General features: G+C 48.2%; 1 protein-coding gene across 2 annotated transcripts in view; it reads right to left on the reverse strand.

Moving 5' to 3' along the window:
• The window catches only part of RGS3 (regulator of G protein signaling 3), a 134,885-nt gene that overhangs the window by 108,404 nt on the left and 7,769 nt on the right, over positions 1-18,712 (reverse strand). For both annotated transcript variants that reach the window (XM_043927764.1, XM_043927767.1), the window contains exons 2-5: positions 8,447-8,497; positions 5,083-5,141; positions 3,943-4,037; positions 2,907-2,975 (exon numbers count right to left, since the gene is read on the reverse strand). In XM_043927764.1, coding sequence (XP_043783699.1) covers positions 2,907-2,975; positions 3,943-4,037; positions 5,083-5,141; positions 8,447-8,497 — 274 coding nt within the window. The remainder of the gene's footprint in view (positions 1-2,906; positions 2,976-3,942; positions 4,038-5,082; positions 5,142-8,446; positions 8,498-18,712) is intronic.

An 18,712-nucleotide genomic window follows, 5' to 3' on the forward strand; every position in this document is an offset into this window, starting at 1 on the left:
CCTTGGTCACAGACCTCTCTCTCCCCTGCGCTCCAGGTCAGCAAAGGCATCTCTCCTACACAGTTCTCAGCGGGTTGCCCTCCAGGGACCTCCATCCCGCCCTATCCAAAGCTGCTCTCCCTTCCCCTCCGGTGCACTTTGACCGCTAGAGACATCGCTGGCCACCCAGGAGTCATCCTTGGCTTCTCCCACTGCGCTCACAGCCAAATCAGCAGTAAGTACGATTGGTTTAGGCTCCTAAATGCACATGAGTCTGTTTCCCGCCTCTCTATCCCAAATCATCTCTCTCACAGATCACCACAAGAATCTCCCAGCTCCTCCCCAACCTTCCGAAGACTTATCAGAGTGATAGAGCTAAATACACCCCTGTAATTCCTCTGCTCAGCACCCTTCAGTATTGCCCCATCACCAGATTCCCAAACACCAAACTGGCTGCATGAGGTTCACCCTGAGAACCTGTGTAAATGCAGATTCCCTAGGCCCTGCCCTTGAAAATCTGGATTTAATCAATCTGATATGTTACCTGGGAACCGAGGTTCCCCACAAGCATCCCTGATGATTCTGATGCATTGCCAGGATTGAGAACTACTGACCCTTCGGAGAAACTCACACTCCAAAGAAAACCTATAGACTCATCCGTTCAGTTTACGCCAGCCTCTTCATCTTATCTCCAGCCAATCCCTACTTTGTAATGAACCCTCTAGCAACACCAAAGTGAAAGTGAAAGTGAAGTCTCTCAGTCGTGTCCGACTCTTTTGCGACCCCATGGACTGTAGCCCACCAGGATCCTCTGTCCATGGGATTCTCCAGGCAAGAACACTGGAGTGGGTTGCCATTTCCTTCTCCAGGGAATCTTTCTGACCCAGGGATCGAACCCAGGTCTCCCGCATTGCGGGCAGGCGCTTTAACCTCTGAGCCACCAGGGAAGCCCATCAACAAGTTTGCAAATCCCGCCCCATGCCTGCCCTGCCCTCTGCACTCTACCCGCTGAGACTGAAGACTCCAGGGTCTCAATACCCGGGTTTCCATCTTGCCTCTACTGTTCACTGCCATGTGACCTTAGCTTCAGTCTCCTTTTCTGAAAACTTAAAGACAAACATGTACCTTCCTTCAGAGTTGTCTTAAGAGCTAAATGAGATAAGGCACTGTTAACCCCTGACTTGTGGTTAACACCCAGGAAATGGTTGCTCTTGTTATCAACACGTCTCCTCCTCACCCACACCCTCGAGTCTCTGTCAGAGGTCCTCTCCCAAGCAAGATGGTCTCTGACTGACCCCATGTGTCCCCAGCACCTGCAACAGAGTTGCCACATGGGTGGCCACGAAATGGCAGCTCAGTGAATGAGATCTACAGTACCATGAGCACCAGTCCATGATAACAAGTAGATACTCGACTGAAAGACAAACCTTTCATTATGCAGGTTGTTGTTCAGGGCTCAGTCGGGTCCAACTCTTTGTGATCCCATGGACCACAGCACACCAGGCTTCCCTGTCCTTCACTATCTCCCAGAGTTTTCTCAAAGTCATGTCCATTGAGTTCGTGACACCATCCAACCATCTCATCCTCCGTCATCCCCCTCTCCTCCTGCCCTCAATCTTGCCCAGCATCAGGGTCTTTTCCGATGAGTTGGCTCTTCTCATCAGGTGGCCAAATTATTGAAGCTTCAGCTTTAGCATCAGTCCTTCCAATGAATACTCAGGGTTGATTTCCTTTAGGACTGACTGGTTTCATCTTGCTGCCCAAGGAACTCTCAAGAATCTTCTCCAGCACCACAGTTCAAAAGCATCAATGCAGGTTGAGGAAGGCTCAACTTGAAAAGTTATGCTGGCTATCAAGTTTAGGGTACCAAAAAGCATTGAGCCCCCAAATATTCTCTGGCTCTAACCTGGTGAGTTGAGTCAATTTTCATTCACCTGGGCCCCTTTTCAGTCACCATTTTCAGTTCTACGACTATTGGATGGATGTTACTGGCCACAGAGTCTCCCAGGTTTCCTGCAATGCACAGCTGAACGAGCCCCAGCTGCTCACAGCGGGCCACACCATCAAGTGCTCTCACCCTCTTCCCTTCCCTCAGCAGCCAGTTCTCACCCTCACCACCCAGCAGTGCTGCCCTGCTCTGTACTGGCCGCCATGACTCACGACCACATCCACCTCCTGTGTCCTGGGCTGCCTGAAAGATCGACCTGTGAGGATTCTCCTGCACACGACTCCGCAGCTCCTGGCCTCCTCACGGCAGCGGGAGCCCACCGCGCCTGCTCCTGCCTCCCTGCCTCAGCTCGTGCTGTGCCCCTGCCTGCCATGCCCTATCCAACCTACTATTCTCCTTGTCTCATTCTTGTGCTCTGCCCCAAGTTGAAGATCCCACTTTTTGCATGAAGCCTTCCTCGGTCGCCTCAGCCCATAATGAACTCTCCTTCTTCCCAGACTTACTATGCTAGTACTCATTGCATTCTTGTATTCATTCACCCAATAATCACCAGATATCTACATGCTAGGCACTGGGTGCAGTGGTGACTAAGAGAGAAATGGGCCCATGTTTCATGGAGCTTCTACTCCCGTGGGGCTGAGCCTGTGTGTGCTGTGACTATAATTTGCCTCCACACAGAGCCTGTTATCCCCTCCTGAAAGTGGGTGGCTTTGGAGCAGAAGCCACACATAGGCTGGTTGGCATTTCAGTGGCCAAGACAGTGTCCTGTTGATACCAAGGACTCAGCAAATGCACCTTGCTAACAAGATCCGTGGCATCACCTGGAGTGACAGGAACTCATGGGGGTGGCAGCCTCTCCGATGTAACCACTACCATTCATTCATCCAAGCATTACTTGAGCCCCCACTATACGCTAGCTGTCTGGCTGCCACCCACAAGCCCAGAGCAGGTCTCTCCTCAGCTCAGCAGTTCCCCTCACCTGGAGTCACCTGCCCTGTTCCACACAGCGACCAGGAGGCGCTTCTGTTCGTCTTCCTCTTGGACAGGACTGCAAAGCAAACCACATAGAGTGTTAGCAGAGCCAAGCTCTGGTCCAGACCCAAACAGTCCCTCATTAACAGTGACTCTTGGAAATAACCTGAACACCCAACCATAAGGAGCCGGTTAAACAAACTAGAGCCCAAATAGAGTGGGATGTGAATATTTATATTCATGAAAGAGTTTACATTACATTGTTAAGGATGAAAAGGAGGTTACAACACGATATGACAGAACAATTCCATCTTTGTAAACACACGCCCACACAAATTTAAAGACCTGAAAAGAAATGCCACAAAACATCTCAGTGAGTAGCAGGACTAGAAGTACTTTCTTCTTTCTGTGTACCGATCTTTTCTATTTTTCTACCATAAGCAAAATTACCGGGTGTAGTAAGGAAAATAACAAAACATGATTAATCTTCACTAATAAGAAAATATAAAATGTCCGTTGCCTTCCCATTGGCCCCAGAGTTCAGGAGGGAAAGAAATAATAATAATTACACCACCCGACACTCTGTGTTACACTGTCTCATTTACACCTCCGCTCTCTCTGAGCTCAGCACTATTATTAGCCCCATTTTACAAATAAGGAAGCCAAGGCTCAGAGAGGTTAGCAAGTTGGGGAGGGGCGGGTGGGGAAGCAAAACAGCCCTCAGCTTGGAAAATTCCTCCTGCTAAAGGAGAAAGTTTGGCCCAAGGCACAGTGGGAAATTGCCTCCTTTTTTCAGGGGCTGCCAGCCTCGGGCTGGGCGTTTTAGTTCTGAGAAGCAGTCACGTGATACCTTATCACCGTGGACCTCGCTGCTGGGCAGGGTGCCAGGGATGCGAGGACACAAGTGAATGAGAAAACAAAGACATCCTTTAGAAGTCACTGTTTTTCTGCTTAGATCTGGTTCTAGAGTTGGCAGACAGAGTTGTTTCAGCTAAACACTCCTTGCCTCTCCTCTCGAGGACCCAGCCACACCAGACTCTTACAAGAAGAAGTGCTCATGGAAGACAGGATCTCTGCAGTCCGGAACGGTCTGTGTCTTCTGGCGGCACAGTCGATTATCTTCAGGGATCAAAGAAATCTCGAATTGGAGAAAAGTAAGGATTAGATGATGTCAGAGCCACCTGATCACCTAAGCCCGATGGCTGACTCTGTGTATCTCCAAGTTACGTCTTCTCCAGCACCCTTCAAACCAGCCTCTTCAGAGAGGACAGTATGGAGTCCTCCAGATGCCGGGAAAGAAAGAGGAGCCCTGGGCCGGAGGCACTGTAGTCAGATGCTGGGACAGGGCCTCTTAGGGGTGGTTACCAAGGAGGCAGCCCCAGGCCCAGGCAGAGATGGGGTACAATCTGACCACCTCTGCTCTTCCTCCAAGCAGAGAGGTTCCCCACAAAGCACATAGCTTCTTGTCATCTAAGTCCTCAGCAGCTGCCGAGTGCCCCCTTCCCAGGAAGCTCCAGGTCAGCATCCGCCAAGACCCCCATCCACGCTCCGGTCCTCACATCATTCGTCCCCTGCCTCAGGTCCCCACCCTGCTCCTGACCTTGGCCTGGCCCGTAGGGGCCTCTTACCAGCCTGGGAGCTGCAGGAAGAAGGCAGAGTGGTGCGCCTGACACCTGACCTCCATGCTTTAGGAGGTGCCTGGCCTTTGGCTCCAGCTGGAAGTAGCCTCCACCCACCCCAGCCCCTGTGGGGTCTCTGTTTTCACTGTAAGGTCTCCACTCAGAAAGACCCTCCAGCCCTCAGAGATCCTCTCTCCACCCCAGCACCCAAACTGCCATCCTGCCTCTGGTTTGAGGGAGGAGAAGGGTGAAGACGTTGCTTTTCACGAGAAGGTTTGGGATCGCCTCTGGATTTCCGCTATCCACGCGCTCAAGGTGCTCACCCATGTGGTGAAGCACAGGCTCACCCATAAGGTACGAGTCCTTGCAGGAAGCCGGTCTCTCTTAGCTCAGAGCCCCTCGCTAGGCCTAATAAATGCCTACTGACCAAATGATGGAACTGTAGCTGTCACACTGAATGGCCCCAGGCCCCCAGATATGCTGGGACCTTGGAACTCAGTGACGTGGTCCCTCACCAACCCCCACCCCACTCATACCCACCCTGACAACCTGCTCATCATATACCTTCACGTAGGAATCACAGACGCCGGGTTCCTTGCTCATCAGGCCTTTGCCTTCTATGACTAAACAGAGAATAAAAATGGGGTGGTTGGGTGGGAAAAATCATTACCAGGCTCTTACTCTGCATAACAACCATTGGATATTAACCCCTCTCTGGTCCAGCCCACTCCCACCATCTCCAACACTTGGGCAGCACCTTCACTGAGACATTATAGGGTTCAATTCCCTGACTTCCCAGAAGAGAATGTAAAGTTTATTGAGTCTAAGCCCTCATTTAATGGCAAACATGAGGCTATGAGGCGGCAAGAAAATTGCCCAGTCACAGAGCAATGGGAACGACAAAGCTGGGTTTAGATCCCCAACTCGAGACTCCCAGTTCAGTGCTATCCCACAAGACTGCCTCTTGGGACAGAGGTGCCAAGCTGGAGAACGTAACCTGTCACTTACTAGCCACGTGAGAACGCTGCTTCACCCAGGAGACTGAATTTGCCTTTTTTTTAATGGGTCAGTGATAATAATGGGCTAATGATAATAATATCCACTTCACATGGTTGTTGCTGTTCAGTCGCTAAGTTGTGTCCAACTCTTTGCGACCCCATGGACTGTATAGCAGGCCAGGCTTCCCTGTCCTTCACTATCTCCTGGGGTTTGCTCAAACTCATGTCCATTGAGTCGGTGATACCATCCAACCATCTCATTCTCTGTCGCCCCCTTCTCCTCACATGGTAGTGGCCAGATTAAATGAGATCATGTGCTCATGATCTGCTTAGGTGCTTAGCAGAGTGCCTGGCAAAGTAACTGCTCAAAACAATTTGCTAAAGAAAACAAGGAGAGATAAAGGCAAGGGACAGGTGCGGGGTAAGGTTCATGTCTGGCCATGAATGCGAGTGTGGCTCGTTTGTCTGAGGCCGGTAGAAATCAGACAGTAGACCTGACAGAAGCTGAGCCTCTTTTCTCTTTTCTGTTTGGTTTTGATTGAGCCCTAGGCCTTGGCTCAGACGCAGCCCCTGTAGTCTGAGGCGTGAGGCCTGGGAAGCCAAAGGAGAGAGGGGGACAGGCTGGAAGCGATGAAGGGCCTGAGACTGGGGTGAGGCCAAAGCAAACTCTGCAGGACGAATGGACTGGGGAAGCCGAGATGTGCTTGGCAGAAACTGTTTGCACAGGTGGAGTCAGGCTCTGGCAGGCAAAACACCCCCCTCTGCTGGTCCTTGGGAACATCACCTTGGCCCCACCCAAGGCCAGGACCGGAGCGCCTGCTGGTCCATCCTGCCTGGTATCCTAGTGTCTGTTCCTGCGTGTACCCTGCCTGTGGGTGTGGTTGAGGGCAGTATCCAGGCCTGCTGAACCCTTGGGTCTCCCTGGCCCCCCGTGGAGGTGAGGCAGATCTGGTCCCACTCTCACTGCACTCCCATCTGCTGTAGAAGCCTGCTGTGCCCTGGACACACCAGGGCATACAGTGTAACTGGGACTGCGAGGAGGACCAGAGCAGCAGCAACAGCCCTGCAGGCGGGCCAGGGGGTGATTCCTGGAAGGGAAAAATGAGGCAAAATGAGCCTTCCTCCCTGAGTCTTAATGAGATGAAGACAGGCACATTTCCTACAAAATCAGAGGAAGGGAGACTTACTTTTCAAAAGGCGTTCAAAAAGAAGGCAGGCTCAGAAACAAGGAACCGCGGGTGCGAAGGCAGAGGCATGAGCAAACACGATGTAATCAGGGGGTAGGGGGGCACAAAACTGGATGGAACGGGGGTGCAGGGGAGCCTGGGACAGCAAGAGCCAGGAAGGTGGGAGAAACAGGCAGGATCTGCTGGGCCATGATAGGAGCTCAGTAACTACTTCTATGCTGGATGGAAGGAACAAATGGATAAACGGTGGGTGAAGTATAGAATCCTCTGGGCGGCCCATCAGACTGTCACAACCTGGTCCCAGCTCACCCCCGCACTCCTCTGTGCCACAGGCATGTTAGACAGTCTTCAAGTGCATCGTGCCCTCTCTGACCCCCGGCCTGGGCACCTGTGGCTCCCCCTTTGGGGAGTGCCTGGCCCACCTGCTCCCCTCTGCCTGGCTCAGGCCCCTTCCTCCTTCAGGATGGAGTGTGGACATCACTCCCTCTGCCAAGTTCTCCCGGCCACCCTATCAGCACCACCCAGAGGTGGGCACTTCTCCTTGGCATCCCCAGCCCCTAGCACAGGGACGTGTTCAATCACTATTTGGGGAATTTATGGTTTTCTGTATCACTTAACAAACACTCATATAGGGTTAACCACATGCTGGGTACTGTCCTAAGTGCTTTACTAAAATTGACTCCTTTAATCCTTGTCACAACCCATAAGATAGGTACTATTATCATAAGATAGGTACTGATATCACCATCCAGCAGATGAGAAGCTGAGCTTGCTTAAGGTCACTCAGCAAGAAAAGAATCACAGCCAAGATTCGGACACAAGCAGTCTGGTTCCAAAAGCCGTTTGATCCCCAGGTTGGGAAGATCGCCTAGAGCAGGGCATGGCAACCCACTCCAGTATTCTTGCCTGGAGAATCCCCAGGGACAGAGGAGCCTGGCAGACTACCGTCCGTGGGGTCGCAAAGCGTCAGACTCGACTGAGCAATTAAGCACAGTCTGGTTCCAAAAGCTTCCCTGGTGGCTCAGCTGGTATAAAGAATCTGCCTGCAATGCAGGAGACACCCTGTTCAATTCTTCGGTCGTGAAGATCCCCTGGAGAAGGGATGGGCTACCCACTCCAGCATGCTTGGGCTTCCCTGGTGGCTCAGATGGTAAAGAATCCACCCATAACACGAGAGACCTGGGTTTGATCCCCAGGTTGGGAAGATCCCCTGGAGCAGGGCATGGCAATCCACCCCAGTATTCTTGCCTGGAGAATCCCCATGGACGGAGGAACCTGGCAGGCTTTAGTCCATAGGGTCACAAAGAGGTGGACACAACTAAACACAGTCCAGTTCCAAGGACGGAACACTACCCTAGCTGTGACACTATACTGCCATCAGGGAATGAATGAATAGAGAAAGCTACAGAGAGAGAGGAAAGGAAGGAAGCAAGAAGAAGGGGAGGCAAGGGAAGCTCTTCTGTGGCCCCACTCCAATGGAGCCAAGGAGGATGTTGAGTTGCCAAAGACTGCTCCAGCCTGCCATGGACTCCATGTTGGGGCGGGACCAGGGGGGGATGATCTCTAGGAGTCCCAAGTAAATATCCTTTTTTTTTTTTTCAATGGACATCTGGCAGGACACTATACAAAGAGGGGAAAGAAGCCTTAGCCACCACAACACTTCCACTCATCCCTGGCTCCACGCAGAAGGTCAAGTGGCCCACCCCTTCCCCAACGAGCCCCGATAAACACAGCCATACTCACTGTGGAGAAGCAGAACCCGGTCCTGGGCATCAACGGACAGCTTCAACTGACCTGAGGAAACAGCAAGAGAGACAGCTTCATCTCATTTCCTTGCCAAGTGAAACATGGAATGACATTGACAGGTATGCGCTTTTGTTCATGTGAAGTGATTCAAAGTTTCATATAGTCTTGGGGTTGAAAGGGAGCTCAGAAACCACCTAGTTAACCCTCCTCATGGCATCAGTATCTCCAGTGGTGGTTTTCCATCCTGATCTTACACTCCCCTGGTGATGGGGAGCTCACTACCTTACCAGGTAGCCAAGCTCTCACTGTTAGAATCAGAAAAGATTTTGCATCCACGTGACAGTAAGGGTAGATTTGAGAGTTAAGGACCCTGGGTGGGCCTCAGTCGGGAATCCACACTAAGGGACTGGCCAAAGCTCTCCAGCTGTGCAGACAGCTAGGCTATGTTCTGGGAAGGCAGTAACTATACAAGGACATGGGATGAATGAGTTGGGGGGAAAGCAAAAGGAAAGAGATCAGCTGTGGGCAGAGAGATCTTTCAAAGTCAATGCTACTGCCCCCAATCCTTCCACAGAATCCTGACCTCCTTAAAGAAAAGTTGAGGAGACTTTCTCTGACCTTGGCATAGAGATTTGCTACTCAACGTGAGGTCCAAGAACCAGCAGCATGAGAAGCATGGAAGCACGAGAAGTATCTCATGAAGCATGGGAGTTAAAAATTCAACATCTCAGGACTTCCCTGGTGGTCCAGTGGTTAGGACTGTGCTCCCAGTACAGTGTACCCGGGTTCAATGCTTGGTTGGGGAAGTAGAGCCCACATGCGACAAATCAACTAAAGATTCTGCATGCCACAACTGGGATCCTGTGTGCTGCAACTGAGACCCAGCAAAACCAAATTTTAAAAAATTCTGCATCTCAAGCCCTGGCCCAGGCCTACTGAATTCAAGTCTACAGTTTAACAAGATCCCCAGGGAGTTGCAGGCACATTAAAGGTTGAGAAGCCCTGGACCAGAGCTCAATGAAAAGTCTCTTAACATGTTTCTTAGTTAGGAGAAGGCCTTCTTAAGCAAGACACAAAAATGCAGAGATCACAGGGGAAAGAGATACATTTGACTCCATCACACTTTTTAAATGTCTGTTACAATTAAACGTACCATAAACAGATTTATGAGACAAGGCAATCGAAAAACAAGCAAAGGACAGCAAATTGGAAATTCAGAGATGACAAAATGGCCAATAAACATACAAAAAGAAGCTCAAGCTCATGGAGATCTGAGACATGCAAATTCACAATAAAATATCATCTTCCCTCAATCCGACTGGCAAGAAATCTAAGAGATGATAATGTCAAATGTAGGTAAAGACAAAGGAAAACAGATACCCTCATGCCCTCTTGGAGGAAGTATAAATGGAGAGTAATTTCTGACAATATCTATTAAATATAAATGTCCTTATATTTCAACCTAGCAATTATACTTCCAGGTAACTATCATAGACAAAAACTCCAGTGGCTCTATAACATCGTAAAAAATTGAAAATACTAAAAAAACCCATCAATGAAAATCATTAAATGAACCAATTATAGTTGTGCTGTGGGATAGTATGGGCTGATATAAAGAATGGGAGAGTTCTATGCATCCTGGGATAGGAACATTATTGAGACAAGATTACTTTTTTTTTTTTTTTTTTGGCCATGCCAAGAGGCATATGGGATTTTTATTCTCCAACCAGGGGTCGAACCCATGCCTTCTGCATTGGAAGCATGGAGTCTTAACCACTTGACTGCCAGGAAGTCCTGAGACAAGTTTTTAAGTGGAACAATACGCATGATATATATCTCTCTGTGTTTGGTGTGGTGTCTGTGTATATGTGTGTGTGTGTGTGTTCTGAAAGGATGTCAAATTAAAAACAGTGATCACCTCTAGGGAACAGATTGGGAATTGGAGGGAGGGAAGTCAAGAGGAATTTCAATCTCCCATTACTGGAGTTGTTGTAACAATACAAATATATCCATGACCTATAGCACTTGTATAATTAAAAATAAATTAAAGAGGAAACACACGGAGAACAGACCTGTGGTTGCCAAGGAGGAGAGGGGGTAGGGGAGGGAAGGAATGGAAGTCTAGGGTTAGCAGAGGCAAACTATCACACATAGAATGGATAAACAACAAGGTCGTATTGTATCGCACGGGGAACTATATTCAACATCCTGTAACAAACCTTAGTGAAAAGGAACATATATATATACAAAGCTGAGTCACCCTGCTATATAGGAGAAATCAACACAACATTGTAAATCAACTATACTTCAATAAAATTTTTTAAAAACCAAAGAGAAAAATAAGCAGGAAAGAAGAGAAAGAGAGGAAAGGGGGAAGCAAGAAAGGCAGGGAGAGGGGAAACGTGAAGACGATCGAAGGACAAGGACTGGAATACAGATGCAGAATTGAGGGGCTGCATGAGGGTTCTCCTGTGGTTTTCGCCATTTTTATTTTTAAAAGCACAATATAAAAACAAAATAGAATATCAGGTCATCCTCATAGGCATCCAGCAGCTCTCCAGAGAGAGAGAGAGAGGACCACGCTCTTCGTCCTCAATGACATGTGGAAAAATCGTCTCTCAAGTCAAGTAGACTCCTCCTAGAGCCTCAAGAAGCCAGTGAACTCCATCTACCCAGTGGACACAGGGCCTGCAGAGAACCAGCACATAAACCAGAAAGCCTGTATCTGCTCCATCCGTGACAACCTTGTTTAGCAGTTATCTCCTTCTGCTTGATCACCTCCAGGGATGGGGAGCTCACTTCCTGAAATGAGAGCTCTTTCCCTTTTGAGATGATCCTGGCTGTTCAATGCCCCATCTCTATAGAGTTAAATGTGGTCTCTTGGTACCTTTCATTGACTGGACCTCACTCTACAGTCTCTAGGCTCTCTTCTTTAGATCAAAGTCCAAAGTCTCTCCACCATTCCTCAGGGCACAGTGAGACATCCCTCATCATCCCAACTCTTCATCTCTGGACATGCCCCATGAAACTGGGCTGGTGGCTGGGGTTCATGCTTTGTTGCTGGCTGCAGGAAGGGCAGGCAGAGCACAGAAAGGAGGGAAGCTCTGCATCTATAGCTCTGCAGCAGTCCACCAACCACTATGATCTTGCCTCTCACACTCTGCACTGATTAAGCTACAGTCCCAAGCAATTCAGACTCCAGCCAACCCTGATCCAGCTCTTCACCCATCAGAAATCTCTGCTGCTTTCCTGCCCAGGACACTGATCTCAGAAGCCCAGGAGGCCTGTTCCAGTTCCAGCCCCAATGACGCTTGTCTCTCAGAGCCACAATGTCCTCGGCTGTGGGGTGGAGTAATAACAGGGGTTATCACACTCTCTGAGCTGTGTGGGAATCAGATAATGCTGGAGGGTGAGGAGGTCCTTGGATGAAAGGCGCCAGGAGAATCCACAGTATTATTAGCTCAAGGTCTGAGCAATTACCACTTTGGGGCTCCCTAGAGCTGAGAAACCTCCTACAAAAACTGCCCAATCCAGCGTGGGGTGGGAGAACAGACATATAGGGCCAGCAGCCATGGATGGGACCTCATCAACCCAAAGGCATCTGTGTTTAACACATTTGTTTCTTCCTGAAACTCTACCAATGCAAACTCTGCACAGCCTTTGACTGTGTGGATGACAACGAACTGTGGAAAATTCTCAAAGAGACCACCTGACCTGCCTCCTGAGAAATCTGTATGCAGGTCAAGAAGCAACAGTTAGAACTGAACATGGAACAACAGACTGGTTCCAAATAGGAAAAGGAGTATGTCAAGGCTGTATATTGTCACCCTGCTTATTTAACTTATACACAGAGTACATCATGAGAAATGCCAGGCTGGGTGAAGCACAAGCTGGAATCAAGATTTCCAGGAGAAATATCAATAACCTCAGATATGTAGATGACACCACCCTTATGGCAGAAAGTGAAGAGGAACTAAAAAGCCTCTTGATGAAAGTGAAAGAGGAGAGTGAAAAGTTGGCTTAAAGCTCAACATTCAGAAAACTAAGATCATGGTAACTGGTCCCATCACTTCATGGCAAATAGATGGGGAAACAATGGAAACAGTGACAGACTTTATTTTTTAGAACTCCAAAATCACTGCAGACGGTGACTGCAGCCATGAAATTAAAAGACACTTGCTCCTTGGGAGAAAAGTTATGACCAAACTAGACAGCATATTAAAAAGCAGAGTCATTACTTTGCCAACAAAGGTCCGTCTAGTCAAAGCTATGGTTTTTCCAGTAGTCATGTACGGATGTAAGAGTTGGACTATAAAGAAAGCTGAGCTTCAAAGAATTGATTCTTTTGAACTGTGGTTTTGGAGAAGACTCTTGAGAGTCCCTTGGACTGCAAGGAGATCCAACTAGTCCATCGTAAAGGAAATCAGTCCTGAATATTCATTGGAAGGACTGATGCTGAAGCTGAAACTCCAATCCTTTGGTCACATGATGCGAAGAACTGGCTCATTTGAAAAGACCCTGATGCTGGGAAATATTGAAGGTGGGAGGAGAAGGGGATGACAGAGGATGAGATGGTTGGATGGCATCACTGACTCAATGGACATGAGTTTGAGTAAGCTCCAGGAGTTGGTGATGGACAGGGAAGCCTGGCGTGCTACGGTCCATGGGGTGGCAAAGAATTGGACACAACTGAGTGACTGAACTGGACTGAACTGAACTAGTGCAAAGCCAAAGTGAGCCCAAACACATCAGGCTTCCTATGGCCACTGGAACCACTGTGCTGTCCAACAACTATCACCTTCCAACAGCCCTTTCCTGGCAATCGGAACTGAGAAATCTCCCAACACAAGGGGCCACTAATTTCCGTTTGATAAACTTCTGCTGGGCCTCTGCACAAAGGCCTGAGGGAGGAAGGGCAGATCTGAACAGTGCCTGCCCTCAGGGAACTCAGAGCCCGGGGGGCTAAGGACAGGGGCCTGAGCAAGCTCAAGGGCGGAGCCAGAGCAGAGGACAGGTCTGGGGTGTGGACTGACTCGGAACCCAGACGAGTCTGCACAGCTCCACACAGCTCCCCTTCCAGGCCCTGCAAGCAGGGCTCCTCAGGGAAGGCCAGGTTGCCTACAGCCTGTTACAGCAGAGAAACCAAACCCAGCTGCCCAGGCTCCAGGCCCCCAAGGGCAGTACAACCTACTCCAGCCCATCCTCAGGCTCACAGATGAGGGAGGGTAAGATGAAGTGTGGGACCCTTCCCTCGGCCATGCCTGTCCTTTCTCTCCTCCCCCTTAGCCCAATCCATCCAATGTCTGTCGCTGTGGTTCAGTTGCTAAGTTGTATCCAACTCTTTGAGACACTAGGAACTGCAGCACGCCAGGCTCCCCTGTCCTTTACTACTTCCCAGAGTTTGCTCAAACTCATGCCCACCGAGTCGGTGATGCCATCCAACCATCTCATCCTCCGTTGCCCCCTTCTCCTCCTGCCCTCAATCTTTCCCAACATCAGGGTCTTTTCCATTGAGTAGGCTCTTCGCATCAGATGGCCAAAGTATCGGAGCTTCAGCTTCAGCATCAGTCCTTCCAATGAATATTCAGGGTTGATTTCCTTTAGCATTAACTGGTTTGATCTCCTTGCTGTCCAAGGGACACCCAAGAGTCTTCTACAGCACCACAGTTTGAAAACATCAAGTCTTCAGTGCTCAGACTTCTTTATGGTCCAACTTGAACATCTGAGGCTCCTGAGATCACCTTGTCCAACCTTCTCATTAGGTAGCCAGAACAGTCTTGCCCAGAAATGGAAGGTGACTTGCCCTGGGCCCAAGGGGACCAAGGTTGGTCAAGCCAGAGCTAGAGCCCAGAACCCAGAACTATGCCCAAACTCCAGCACCTTTCCTAGGCACAGAACTGGCTTTCCAAAACACTATTCTGTGCACCACTGCCTCTGCCAATGAAACCCTGGGGTCCAGGAGCAGAGAGAGCCGTCAGACACACGACAAGGCTCTTCCTTTGCTTAGAAGCCAAGAGGAAGCCCCAAAGAGGGCAGGCTCCAAGAATGTGTCCAAGTCTAGAGAAATGAACCACCAAGAGGAGAGGAAGTCAGGCTGAATCCCTGGGGCCTTCAGCAGGTTTAGCTACCAGCTCATCAAGCCCCTCACAAGCCCCCACATCTCTGGTCTTATCAATATCCCCAATTTCTCCCCTGGCTCAGGGTGTGGACTGTGAGTGTGCAGGAAGTTCAGGCTGGAGGACCTGAGGTCATCCTCATCGGGTGTTCAGGAGCACTGGAAAAGGCCCGGCCCCAGTTCCCATGGGGCTACAGGTGGGCACCAACTCTGTCTACAAAGGGTGGCGGCGCCGGGTACCCAGAGAGCCTGCAGGGGCGCACCAGGGCGCGGGAGTCAAGAGTTAAGTGGAGACCAGACGGGCCCCGTACAGCAGGAAAAATACTAGATGAGAGTGAGCTTCCAAAAGTGCAGGCAGGGATGGCAACAAACCCAAATTCTGCTGGGCACAGGACCTGAGGGTTTCAGGCTCATTGGACACCGTGGGGATAAAGCTATGAAAGCCAGCTGAAGAAATTCCATCCAGCAGATCTTACTAAATAGAGGGCTATGGGAAGATGAGCTCTGACCCTCAGGACCCCATCAGGAAGAGACTTACCCAGAAAAGGAAGCAAGAAGATGGAGGTTGCAGACCACTGCTGGATGCAGGGTTCAGCAAGACTGTGTCCTAAAAAGAGCTCATGCCACCCAGCAGTGTGTAGAGAATACAGATCTGAGGGATTTGTCAGGCTAGCGTGGGGCAGCAGTCAGCTCCAAACTCTATTCACCTCTAAATCAACCCCCCATTTAAGAACTGCCATATGTTGAAAGCCACAGGAATGAGGACCATAACAGGACAAACACACAAAGAGGTTGGGTCTACATGGAGCCAACTGCTAACACTCAGAAAGGGTTATGTTATCAATTTCACTCCCTGCTCTCTGAGAAATGGTAGCTGCAGTGGTGCTGAAGAACGGGAGCCACTCGGTTCTTAGGAGGTGGCCCTGTAGAATTTCAAGTGTCTTGTTTTGAGGAGGGAGAATCTTGAGCTCCATTTGGAAAAGCGGCCGTGGTGTTTAATGGTACCACGAGTGAATGACTGAGCAGGCACGCATACACGCTGGCAGAACAACAGTGAGCAGGGGGCCGCTGCATCTTGATGGGTCAATCCAACCCCATTCATCTGACTCTCTGCTTCCTGTGAAATTTGACATTAATGTGGCTTCCCAAGCTGTTTTTCCTTCCAGTAGCAGATTGCACTGCCAGCACAAGTCTGCTAGCATCTTGACTGCAACCTCTGTGAGAGACTCTCAGAAAAAACCACCTGGCTAAGCCATCCCCAAACTGCTGACACACAGTAACAGTGAGATTAAAAATGTTTGGTTTTTTAAGCCAACACTTGGGACACAAATGGGACCATTTGTTATGACACAGTAGATAACTAATACATACTCATGTTGCCTCCACAGCTGGATGACATAAATTTGATATCAATTCTCAAGCAATTTCTCAATTTTAAAAATTGTTAAGAAAATACACTTCTAAGATAAATCACTATAGTATGACTGAGGATAAAGAAGACTTCCAGCTTTTGAGGTCCTTGATTTTCTTAATAAGGAATTTTGATAGATTTAAACCATACCACTATCACCAAACTGCAAAATCGGGAAACGTCCCATATTAATCCAAGGACTCTTGAGAGTCATCTTGAGAGAGCAAGATCAAACCAGTCAATCCTAAAGGAAATCAACCCTGACTATTCACTGAAAGGACTGATATGGAAGCTGAAGCTGAAGCTCCAATACCTTGGCCACCTGATGTGAGGAGTTTACTCAATGGAAAAGACCCTGATGCTGGGAAAGATTGAGGGCAGGAGGAGAAGGGTGTGGCAGAGGATGAGATGGTTAGACGGCATCACCGACTCAATGAACATAAATTTGAGCAAACTGTGGGAGACAGTAAAGGACAGGGAAGACTGCCGTGCTGCAGTTCATGGGATTGCAAAGAGTCGGACACGACTTGGCAACTGAAGAGCAACAACAACAGAACCACAGCTAAACACAGTTCCACACGGGACTGCAGCTCAACTCAATCTCAGTCCTAACACTGAATTAAGGTTAGTCCAGATTGCTAGTGACCTCAAGCACCTGACAGAAGCAAATAAAGATCATTTTAAAGGAAGAGATCATTCCAGGTCTGTATTACAAGGAAAAAAATAACAAGTCTGTGCCTGCCAATAGACACGGCACCTAAAATGTAAAGAAACAGAAAGATTTAAAGAAACACGATGGAAAGAGATATGCAATTATTAACCAAAAGAAAACTAGTTATCTATGTCAATGTCAGGAGAAGTAGACTTTATCTCCACTAGAAATAAAGAGAAGACTTCATAACAATAAAAGAAGATCATAATAATAAGAGTTTCAACTCATCAGAAAGATAATAATTCTAAATTCGTATGCTCTTACTATTGCTTCACAATACATAAAGTAGAAAATGACAGAACTAAAATGAGAATTGATAAATTTACAGTCATAATAGGAATTTTAACACACTCCTCTTAGTAACTGATGGAGGAAAAAAACCAGCAAAGGCAGAATATGTGAACAATAAAAGTAGCAAACTTGACCTAAACCTGACATATACAAAGAACACTACACCCATCTACTACAGATCTTTTCAAGCACAAACAGAACATTTATAAAAGTTGACATTATGCTGGGCCATCAAAGGACTGAAAGGATGCAAAATACATTGGACAAAAAACTACTAAAATCCCCAATACACAGAAACTAAGAAATATACTTCCAAATAACCAATGAATTCAACAAGAAATTACTTGAAAATTAGAAAATATTTTGAACTGAATGGTAAAGAGAAGAAAAAAAAACTACACATCAAATATGAGGCTTCTGGATTCTGGCAATTTTAACCCCAGGGAAAGTTACACAGTGTTTACTCCACGATAAACCACTGAACTACACATCATTTGGAGGGACACTTTTCTGTCTGTGTGCTATATTTCATAATAAAGACTTTCACTTTGTTTTGTTTAAAAAAAAAGGAAAAAGAACATAGAGGGCTTCCCTGGTGGTCTAGAGGTTAAGGTTCCGGGCTTCCACTGCAGGGGGCAAGGGTTTGATCCCTGGTCAGGGAACTAAGATCCCACATGCCATGAGTAGCATGGCAAAGAAAGAAAGAAAAAGAACATAAAAAGCAGAATTGGAAAAGAGAACAAAGGGCTATTGACAGGCCAGAAACCCTGAGAGTTTTTGAATGCTCCCAAGCAAATGGTCTCCAAAAAAAGCCAGTAAATGCTGAGGACCCTGACCAGCAAATGACAAGCTCCTGAGAGATGGTTAATGGGTTTCCCAGCCAAGCCCATGGAATATCGCGGGCTTAAGGCAGCAGGGTGAGCCAGGGGCAGCTGGCAGGGCCATGCTGCGGGCCTCCAGTTCAGGGCCTGACTTCTCACTGCCCAACACATCATCCTGCTGGCATCTGTTCCCAAACTTCATTCTCACTACGGAAAATGGACTTTTTATCTCTGTAGCTTCTAATGCGAGGCAGAGAAAGGAGAGGGAGAAGTCCCAGCTAACATGGTACCAGAACAACAAACACAGAAAAACAAAGATGCCCAGTAAATTAATGACATTCCTTAGTCTACTCTGCCTTCAGAACCACATCTTTCTGACTTTGTCCCTCTAGCGAACCAAAGATTCCGGGCACTTCCTCTAGAGCTGACATGCAGAGCCGCTACCCACAGTTTTTATCCTGCAGGTTCATTTGGGGATAACAGTTCTAAAGAGAGGTAGTTTGTATCTTGTGTCACCCAATGTTCACAGTTCCCTGCAGCCCTCAAAACATGTCCAGACTGCCTATCAGCTCCTGGCTCAGACACCCTGGAGGAAAGGCAACCTGTTCTCTTCCATGACCACTCACCACATTCAGCTCCTGGACCGAATCCCAGGTAGGTTAATTATCTGTTGCCTCAGGAAAGCTAATAAGTTGGTATCCTTTCAAGAAGATACTCTTTAAATATTTATCAAACATTTTTATGAACTTGGGTTTATATTTTCTACATAAAATATTGTGCCTAAAATTCACGTAGAAACTCGGGAAATCCAAGATAGTCAAATAATCTTGAAAAGGAAGAAAAAAATTGAAAGATTCATACTTCCCAATTTCAAAACTTTACTACAAAGCAACAGTAATCAGGATAGTGTGAT

This window comes from Cervus elaphus, chromosome 16, assembly GCF_910594005.1.
Source record: "Cervus elaphus chromosome 16, mCerEla1.1, whole genome shotgun sequence".
NCBI lineage: Eukaryota > Metazoa > Chordata > Mammalia > Artiodactyla > Cervidae > Cervus > Cervus elaphus.